This window comes from Colobus angolensis, unplaced genomic scaffold (genome assembly GCF_000951035.1).
Source record: "Colobus angolensis palliatus isolate OR3802 unplaced genomic scaffold, Cang.pa_1.0 Scaffold420, whole genome shotgun sequence".
Lineage (NCBI taxonomy): Eukaryota > Metazoa > Chordata > Mammalia > Primates > Cercopithecidae > Colobus > Colobus angolensis.
The window spans coordinates 370,685-381,291 of NW_012117600.1; the positions used below are offsets into that span (position 1 = coordinate 370,685).

At 44.5% G+C, this 10,607-nt stretch overlaps 1 protein-coding gene across 1 annotated transcript in view; it reads left to right on the forward strand.

Annotated features, from left to right (window-relative positions):
• CHP1 (calcineurin-like EF-hand protein 1) overlaps window positions 1-10,607 on the forward strand; it is a 71,841-nt gene that overhangs the window by 5,678 nt on the left and 55,556 nt on the right. Inside the window, exon 2 of the mRNA XM_011956678.1 lies at window positions 4,861-4,933. Within this exon, the coding sequence (XP_011812068.1) occupies window positions 4,861-4,933 (73 nt within the window). The remainder of the gene's footprint in view (window positions 1-4,860; window positions 4,934-10,607) is intronic.

Genomic DNA, 10,607 nt, shown 5'->3' on the forward strand with positions numbered 1-10,607 from the left:
TGGCTAGGCTGGTCTCAAACTCCTAACCTCAGGTGATCTGCCCACCTCAGCCTCTCAAAGGGCTGGGATTATAGGCGTGAGTCACCTTAATATCATCTATCATTCACTTCCTATTCAAATTTCTCCAATTATAAGAAGGTAGATTTTATTTGTTTTATATAATGTTTTAAAATCTCTCTTAATCGTAAGAGACTAGTCCAGTGCTTGAAGTCTTCACGTCAGGGGGAATGCTAAGGTATAGTGTGTTCCGGGAAGCACAGGCTTCAACTTTCCTTTATCTGGAGCTACCTTTAGCTGCACTTGTAATCTTTACCTAGGTTATCAATCTATTCTTCTGCATTAAGATTTGGAATAAAGGCAAGGACTTTTATTTTTTCTTTCCTTTTTTTTTTTTTTGAGACGGAGTCTCGCTCTGTCGCCAGGCTGGAGTGCAGTGGCGCAATCTCGGCTCACTGCAACCTCTGCCTCCTGGGTTCAAGTGATTTTCCTGCCTCAGCCTCCCAAGTAGCTGGGACTACAGGCGCCCACCACCATGCCCGGCTAATTTTTGTATTTTTAGTAGAGACAGAGTTTCCCCATGTTGGCCAGAATGGTCTCGATTTCTTGACCTCGTGATCCACCCACCTTCCCAAAGTGCTGGGATTACAGACGTGAACGCCCAGCCCTCCAAAATAATTTTTTCTTACTCCCTTTTTGTTTTTATTCTTCCTCTGCCATTTCTGCTTGGCACTTCTCTGAAATGCCTTCCTCCTCTTTGCACAATGCAGTGATGATAGAAAGATTTCAGCAAGGTTAACAGCGTCTTTTTTTGCTTTTTGTGTGTGTGTGTTGTTTGAGACAGAGTCTCACTCTGTCACCCAGGTTGGAGTGTAGGAGTGTGATCATACCTCACTGCAACTTTGAAATTCTGGGCTGAAACAGTCCTTTTGCCTCAGCCTCCCAGGTAGCTGGGCGTACAGGAATGTGCCACCATGCCCAGCTAATGATTCATTGATTGATTGTGGAGATGAGGTCTTGCTTTGTTGCGCAGGTTTTGAACTGGTCTTTCCTCAAGAGATCCTCCTACTTTAGCCTCCCAAAGTGCTAGGATTACAGGCATGAGACACCGCCCTCAGCCAAACAGGGTCTTTTACATAATCTTTCAACAATTTGAAATGATTATTTACTCATACCAGTGGAGAAAAAATACAGCTTTATTCAAGACATGTTTATAGCCAGGAGCGGTGACTCATGCCTGTAATCCCAGCACTTTGGGGTGGCCGAGGTGGATGGATCACGAGGTCAGGAGATCGAGACCATCCTGCCTAATGGTGAAACCCCATCTCTATTAAAAATACAAAAAAGAAATTAATCGGGCGAGGTGGCGGGCACCTGTAGTCCCAGCTACTCTGGAGGCCGAGGCAGGAGAATGGCCTGAGCCCGGGAGGCGGAGTTTGCAGTGAGCTGAGATTGCGCCATTGCACTCCATCCTGGGTGACAAAGCGAGACTGACTCAAAAAAAAAAAAAAGACATGTTTATATGCACGGCCTTCTCTGAGAGTAACTGTCAACTCCGGATACTTCCTTTGAGTTACCAAGAATTGTGCAGGTTTTGGGCACCTGTCTGACTAGCTTAGAGCCTTCTAGGGAAAATACTTCACTGGAAACATGATCTGCCTTCATTCACACCAGTTCCAATACCTTTCTACACATGGGTGATGTAGCTCCTTTATAGGTAGATTGGGATTGTTCTGAAATTGCTTTATATTCTTTGTCACAGTGAATTTGGTACCTAAATTAAAGCCTTCTCTCCTTCTTTGTGTTAACAGAATTGCTTGTAACCATATCATTATGGTTCTAAAATTTGTCCTAAAATTTTCGAGATTAGTTTAGATATGACCGTATTCGTTAATATTAAAAGTTGACATTTGGTTTTGTTTCTCCACTGACTCCCGTATAACCCAGTTCGTCCTGGAAGATAGCAGATTTTTTTAAATGTTTTGGCTACTTACTTACATTATTTATTTTTAACATATTAGTACTTTTTTTGTTATTGTTTATTTTGAGGTGTAATATCACTCTGTCGCCCAGGCTGGAGTGCAGTGGTGAGATTTCAGCTCACTGCAACCTCTGCCTCCCAGGATCAAGCGATTCTCCTGCCTCAGCCTCCCAAGTAGCTGGGACTACAGGCGCCCGCCACCATGCCCAGCGAATTTTTGTATTTTTAGTAGAGACGAGGTTTCACCATGTTGACCAGCATGGTCTCGATATCTTTTCCTCGTGATCCACCCCCCTTGGCCTGCCAAAGTGCTGGGATTACAGGTATGAGCCATGGCCCAAAATTTAGTAATTCTTTAACTGACTTATTTTTGCTAAACTAAGGGGAACTTTAGTGCAAGAGTAGCCTGTGAGGCCTGAGGCCAGAACTGGGATAGACTGGTCAATTTCTTAAAGAAAATGGTTGTAACTGGCAAAGTCAGCAGGGAAATGGGGAGTAATTAGTGCAGCAGTAATACGCGTGCCTTCAGGCTCAGGATGTAAGCATGATGTATAACTAATACATTGTTTCAGAACAATCCCAATAGTAATGTATACTATTACATAGTAATAGCTAACCTGGAGTGCTTGCTCTTCGCCAAGCACTTTCCTTTCATTGACTGGTGAGTTCTCTTTGCGATCCCATTCACATACTCCTCTCTAGTAAGCAGTGGTGCTAGGAATGGAATCAGAATCTGTCTGCCTAACCCTCACGTGTGTGTACACTTCACAGTGAGCCATTTATACCTGCCTGACTGGCAAAACAGTCCACAACTGTCTCCTTAGTGACTGGATCCCTGCTGGCTCTGCCCTGATGGAAATGCTTTTTGCCTTCTCTGCTCAGTGATCGATCACCTTACAGCGCTAGGACAGAACAGAGCCCAGCTTCGAGGGTGAAACCTGATGCTGAAGAATTCACAGCTGCACACAGTGTGTCCTTTTATCCTAGCTCTGGGCCACTCACTACCTGCTTGTCCCTGTTTACTTTGTCCCATTGTTCCCAATACTACAAGTAAATTTTTGTTTCATGAGCTGAGGCAGGAGGACACCTTATCAGAACTACTTTGGCCACCCCTTTAAACCTCTGAAGGTACAGGCTAGGACAAAGTCCACGCTTGTCACACCCTTTTTGGCTGTTGTCTTTTCTCCTCCGATAACTCTGTTTGTTTCCTCTCTCTTACTTCCTATCTATCAGGAGACTAAACTATTTCCCAGAAAGGCCTTTTTGAGTTTTTAGTGTCATTGTGTACCTGCCATTATTGCGTCATTTTAATTGTCAACTTGTATCTTGAGTTTATGGACTGAATCCAAAATGAGGAGCAAAATAGCTTTCTGGTAGGTGTCATCTGATGATAGCATGACCATTTTACGAATTTGCCTAATTTGCTTCCTTGGAGCCAGTTCCCTTCCTGGGAGCTCAGTGAAGCTCATGCAATCACAGAAAAGAGGCTGATCTTTTACCCAAAGGTCCATCCCTAGGGAAAAGATAAAGCCTCTAATCTTGGTGTAGGAGTAAACCAGATTTTTAAAATAGAATCTGTTTGATGTACCCCAATCAGACATTCTACACACAACACCTACCTAGCAGTACAGCCTAAAACAGCAAACTGATCATAGATATTTTTTCAATCAAAACAGGCATTTTTAGCTGGGAACTGTGGCTCATGCCTGTAATCCCAGCTACTTGGGAGACTGGGGCACGAGAATTGCTTGAACCCAGGAGGTGGAAGTTACAGTGAGCTGAGATTGCATCACTGCACTCCAGCCTGGGTGACAAAGTGAGACTCTATCCCCAAAAAATAAAATAAAATTTGAAAAATAAGTAAAATAGGCTGGACATGGTGGCTCACACCTGTAATCCCAGCACCTTCGGAGGCTGAGGCGGGTGGATCACCTGAGGTCAGGAGTTTAAGACCACCCTGGTCAACATGGCAAAACCCTGTCTCTACTAAAAATACAAAATTAGCTGGGCTTAGTGGGGGGTGCCTGTAATCCTAGCTACTTGGGAGGCTGAGGCAGGAGAATCGCTTGAACCCGAGAGGCGGAAGTTGCAGTGAGCCAAGATCTTGCTATTGCACTCCAGCCTGGGCAACAAGAGTGAAACCCCATCTCAGAAAAAAAGAAAAGAAAAGAAAAAAGTAAAATAAAGTAAAATAAAAACATACATTTTCTTAGTGTCTAAGTCAGCGCATTGAAACATGAAAGTTTCACAGCTTCCTTTTAAACTAAATTTGGGCTGGGCATGGTGGCTTACCCCTATAATCCCAGCAGTTTGGGAGGCTGAGGCGAGTGGATCACCTGAGGTCAGGAGTTCAAGACCAGCCTAGCCAACACGGGGAAACCCTGTATCTACTAAAAATACAAAAAATTAGCTGGGTGTGGTGGCGGGCCTGTAATCCCAGCTACTTGGGAGTCTGGGGGCAGGAGAATCACTTGAACCCAGGAGGCAGAGGTGGCAGTGAGCTGAGATCTTACCACTGCACTCCAGCCTTGGTGACAAGAGCAAAACTTTGTCTCAATAAAATAGGATGGGATAGGATTGGACAGGACAGGACAGGACAAAAATTTGCCTTTGTTTTGTTAAATCTTAACTATCTGATATTCATCACAGTCTTAATTAAGCCTAGACTTCATTCCTGAGATTGAATTTTGATTGCCCTTGATTTAGTTTATTTTCTAACTCCTTTCATTCTTTAGCTTTTAAACTTTCTGCTTTAACATTCTAGAGATAAGAGTTGCAACATCCCTGTCCTACTGAATTTTGAAGCATTTGACAGCGAGGGGTGGGTTCAGCGTGAATGAGGGCTACTCCCCGCCAGCTGGGACTAATTTTGTGCTCTTTAGTTTCCCACAGTCAAATCACTCGCCTCTACAGCCGGTTCACCAGCCTGGACAAAGGAGAGAACGGGACTCTCAGGTAGGCAGTGTTTTTCTTTATTTTCCTCACAGAAACCAGAAACTCTCTGGCAGTGTCTGAATAGCTGCCTTTATCCCTAGGGTAGACATGATAGGCATCCAGCATGCAGATAGCAGGGACCATTTCTCCTCTGGTCTTTGAGCATCATTGATCCACAAGGGAATTAAATCAGCAGAACAGGCTGGGCGTGGTGGCTCACGCCTGTAATCCCAGCACTTTGGGAGGCCAAGATGGGCGGATCATGAGGCCAGGAGGTCGAGACCAACATGGTGAAACCCCGTCTGTACTAAAAATACAAAAATTAGCCCAGTGTGGTGGCAGGTGCCTGTAATCCCAGCTACTCAGGAGGCTGAAGTAGGAAATCGCTTGAACCCTGGAGGCAGAGGTTGCAGTGAGCCAAGATTGCACCACTGCACTCCAGCCTGGGCAATAGAGCAAGACTCTGTCTGGAAAAAAAAAAAAAAAATCAGCAGAACTATGACAATTAAATGCATTACCAGATGCGTGCTGCTTTATTCCAACTCCCCTTCATTTAGGTGGTCATTGTTCTGATACTAGGAATGTATTTTCACGATTTCAGCCTTCTCTGCTTACATTTTCCCATAATCCTTTCCCAAACATTGGCTTTTAGGAAGCTGACCCATGGCAGTCCCAAGTGGTCCAGGTTATTTTGTCTTCTCTCATTTAGCAACCCATAACCCTAAGGTTCATCACTTTATGTATGTTAATGTTGGACAGAATGTTCAGTATTTTAGTTTAGAGCAGTGGTTCTCATGTGAGGGCCATTTTGCCACCTGGGGCAAAATGTCTGGAAACATTTGTAATTGCCATGACTGGAGAATGCTACTAGTGCATAGTGGGTTGTGGCCAGAGATGCTGCTAAACGTTTTACAGTGCACAGGACAGCCCACGCGACAAAGAATTATTCTGGTCTAGATGTCAGTAGTGCCAAAATTGAGAAACTCTGCTCTGGGGAAGTATATGATATCAGAGTGATGCAATACTATATTGTTTTATGTTCGTAATTGTCTTACCATAGTCAAATGAAACATTATTTACCATTATCTGCCACACTAACTCTCAGTAGCAACCTTTCTTATACTGGGATTCTTCATCTTTGATTGGCATGTACTGAAGCTGTTGCCTTTCCTTTTGGCTGGCATGAAGCAGCTTAGGACTTCTTTGGATAGCTTCTAGCACAGGTGTTGGATGTAGCATAAAGCGGGAGGAATACAGTTGCTAAGCCTTTGGACATAATCATTACCCCGAATAGAAACCCCATACTCATTAAGCATGCGGTTAAGCAAACCTGTTTCCTCCTTCTCCCATCCCCTGGCAATCATAAATCTACCTTCTTTTTCTCTCTGGACAATTCATATAAATGGAATTATGTGGTCTTATAACTGACTTCTTCCAGCTAGGCGTGGTGGCTCATGCCTGTAATCCCAGCATTTTCAGAGGCCGAGGCAGGTGGATCACCTGAGGTCAGGAGTTCGAGACCAGACTGGCCAACATGGGGAAACCCCGTCTCTATTAAAAATACAAAAATTAGCCAGTCGTGGTGGTGGGTGCCTGTAATCCCAGCTACTCAGGAGGCTGAGGCAGGAGAATTGCTTGAACTTGGGAGGCGGAGGTTGCAGTGAGCCCAGATTGTGCTATTGTACTCCAGCCTGGGCGACAGAGGGAGACTTTGTCTCAAACAGACAGACTGACTTCTTCTACTTAACATGATGTTGTTAAGGTTCATCCATGATGTAGGACCAGTACTTCATTCCTTTTTATGGCTGAATAAATGGTCTGTCATATGGATATGTCACATTTGTGTATCCATTCAGCAGTTGGTAAACATTTGAGTTTACACCTTTTGAGTATTACAAATAGTGTTGCTTTGAACATTTTTGGGTGCACATGTTTTAATTTCTCTTGGACATTCACCTAGCAGTGGAATTGTGGGTCATATGAATTGTCTTTTCACTCTTTATAGTGTTCTTTGAAGCACAAAAGTTTTTAATTTTGATGAAGTCCAATTTCTTTAATATTTCTTTCGGTGCTTGTGCTTTTGGTATCATATATAAGAAACCATTGCCAAATCCAGTGTTCCAAGACTTATCCCTTTATCTTCTTGTAAGGGCTTTATAGTTTTATTTCTTATATTTAGGTCTTTTGATTTATTTTGAATTGGTTTTGTATATGGTGTGAGAGAAGAGTCCAACATCATTTTCTTAGCACGTGGATACCCGGTTGTCCCAGCACCATTCATTGAAGACACTATTAAAACTATGTGAATTTACACTTGAAAAATAACAAGATTGGAAATCTCTGTTTTTAATTTCAGCTCCAATACTTAAAAATTCCTTTGAGTTTATACTTTGCTCATAAATTCAGACTTAACCACCCAGTAAAAACATATAATTTATATTAGTTCTTTTTTTTTTTTTTTTTTGAGATGGAGTCTTGCTCTGCCACACAGATGGAGTACAGTGGTGCGATCTTGGCTCACTGCAACCTCCACCTCCTAAGTTCAAGCGATTCTCCTGCCTCAGCCTCCCAAGTAGCTGGGACTACAGGCGTGTGCCATCACGCCTGACTAATTTGGTATTTTTTTAGTAGAGACGGGATTTCACCGTGTTAGCCAGGATGGTCTCGATATCCTGACCTCATGATCTGCTCACCTTGGCCTCCTAAAGTGCTGGGATTACAGGCGTGAGCCACCACGCCCGGCTTATATTAGTTCTGAGTTCTTTTCTTCTTTGTAGAAAGTCGGTGGTTTCTAAATGTGTGTGTTCTTATCGTGTTTGCTGTATGCTGGAAAATAATTGAAAAGTGTTTTTTTAAAATGAGCTATTGCTTTTTTTTAAAGACGGAATTTTGCTCTTGTTGCACTCTGTTGCCCAGGCTGGAGTGCAGTGGCGCGATCCCGGCTCACTGCAACCTCTGCCTCCCGGGTTCCAGTGATTCTCCTGCCTCAGCCTCCCGAATATCTAGGATTACAGGCGCGTGCCACCATGCCCTGCTAATTTTTGTATTTTTGTAGAAATGGGGTTTCACCGTCTTGGCCAGGCTGGTCTCAAACTCGTGACCTCGTGATCCACCTGCCTCGGCCTCCCAAAGTGCTGGGATTAAAGGTGTAAGCCACCATGCCTGGCCAAAATGAGCTATTTCTTCTTAGAAAGGTTGAAAACTGGCCGGGCGCGGTGGCTCACGCCTATAATCCCAGCATTTTGAGATGCCAAGGCGGGCGGATCACGAGGTCCGGAGATCGAGACAATCCTGGCTAACACGGTGAAACCCCGTATCTACCAAAAATACAAAAAACTGTCGTCCCAGCTACTCGGGAGGCTGAGGCAGGAGAATGGCGTGAACCTGGGAGGCAAAGCTTGCAGTGAGCCGAATCGCGCCACTGCACTCCAGCCTGGGCGACAGAGCAAGACTCTGTCTCAAAAAAAAAAAAAGAAGAAAAAAAGGTTGAAAACTTGCCAGGCGTCAGTATTGCCTGCTCCTTAAAATCTAAGTAAGGGCCAAGAGTGATAGCTTACACCTGGCTGTAATCCAGCACTTTGGGAGGCCGAGGCAGTTGGATCATTTGAGGCCAGGAGTTCGAGACCAGCCTGGCCAACATGGTAAAACCCCATCTTTACTAAAAATACAAAAATTAGCCGGGTGTGATGGCACATGCCTGTAATTCCAGGTACTTGGGAGGTTGAGGCAGGAAAATCGCTTGAACCTGGGAGGTGAAGGTTGTAGTGAACCAAGATTGCGCCACTGCCCTGCACCCTGGGCAACACAGTGAGATCCTGTCTTTAAAATAAAAAAATTAAATAAATCTGGCCAGTTGTGGTGGCCCGTTCCTGTAATCCCAGCAGTTTGGGAGGCTGAGATGGGCAGATCACCTGAGGTCAGGAGTTCGAGACCAGGCTGGCCAATATGGTGAAACCCTGTCTCTACTCAAAATACAAAAATTAACCGGGTGTGGTGGCGCATGCCTGTAATCCCAGCTGCTTGGGAGGCTAAGAGGCAGGAGAATCGCTTAAACCTGGGAGGTGGAGGTTGCAGTGAGCCAAGATCGTGCCACTGCACTCCAGCCTGGGCAACAGAGCGAGACTCCATCTCAAGGAAAATAAATAAAATAAAATAAAATAAACAAACAAACAAACAAATAAATATCTAGGTAAGATTTGCTCAACCCTTAAGATACCATTTCACAGCCTGTGGAAAGCCAGCAGACTAGCTTACTCATTTGGCAGGTATTTACTGAGTATCTATGATGTGCCAGACACTGTTCTCCAATCTGGCAATTTTTTTTTTTTTGTATGAGACAGGGTCTCACTCTGTCTCCACGGCTGGAGTGTAATGGCATCATCACAGCTCACTGCAGCCTCAACCTCCTGGGCTCAGGCAGTTCTCCCACCTCAGCCACCCAAGTAGCTGGAACTACAGACGTGCACCACTATGCCTGGCTGATTTTTTTTTTTTCATTTTACTTTTAGCAAAAAAGTGCACATTATGTGATACAATGGAGTAGTTTCTTCTAAGTATTCAAGGTAACTTAGTGCTTCTCCCATTACTTTTATTTTCATTTTTTGTGGAGACAGGGTCTCACCTTGTTGCCCATGCTGGTCTCAAACTCCTGGGCTCCATCAGTCCTCCCGCCATGACCTCCCAAAGTACTGGGATTACAGGCATAAGCCACTATACCTGAAAGCTCTAGGTCATAAACCTGTTCTTTGATCTCTATCATGGTGTGGATTGAAATATAAGAAAGGTTGGGCTAGGAGACTCATGCCTCTAATCCCAGCATTTTGGGAGGCTGCAGTGAGAGGATTCCTTGAAGCCAGGAGTCCCAAGACCAGCCTGGGCAACATAGTGAAACCCCGTCTCTACAAAAAATAAAAATAAATGAGAGAAGCACCAAGCTACCTTGAATACCTAGAATAAATTATCCAATTGTACCACATAATGTGCCACATAGTAAACAAGTAATGCATTTTATGTAAATTGTTTTGTCGGACCCACTCACCAGTGGCATTTCACTCTGACTGTGCCTCCTGACAATTATCATCTTAGCCTGTGGCCATCCGATTAAATTGTCTTCCCCCTTCTCTCAACCCTCTCCTCTTCTACCCCCTCTAGCCTTAGAAATGAGTTGACCTAACTCAGAACTCTTCTCTGTTAGAGAGTGATCCAGTTCTCTCCAGCCTTTGTTGCCAAACTGAGCTTAAGGGCAGTCTTGATCTTTCCAGGACCCATCAGGGGGCTCATCTGAATATAAGTGGCTTCCAATCTTTTGTTACCTGGAACAGCCTCCACCTTCTTTTTTTGGTTTTTGTTTTTCAGACAGGGTCTCACTCTGTTGCCCAGGCTGGATTGCAGTGTTGCCATCATGGCTCACTGTAGCCTCCCACCTCAGCCTCCTGAGTAGCTGGGACTACAGGCACGTGTCACTCTGCCCAGCTACCTTTTATATTTTTTGTAGAGAGCAGGTCTCACCATGTTCCCCGTGACTAGTCTCAAACTCCTGAGCTCAAGCCATCTGCCTGCCTCAGTCTCCCAAAGTGCTGGGACTACAGGTGTGGGCCACTGTGCCTGGCCTTCACCCTCTTTTTTTTTTTTTGAGACGGAGTCTCGCTCTGTTGCCCAGGCTGGAGTGCAGTGGCACGATCTCAGCTCACTGCAA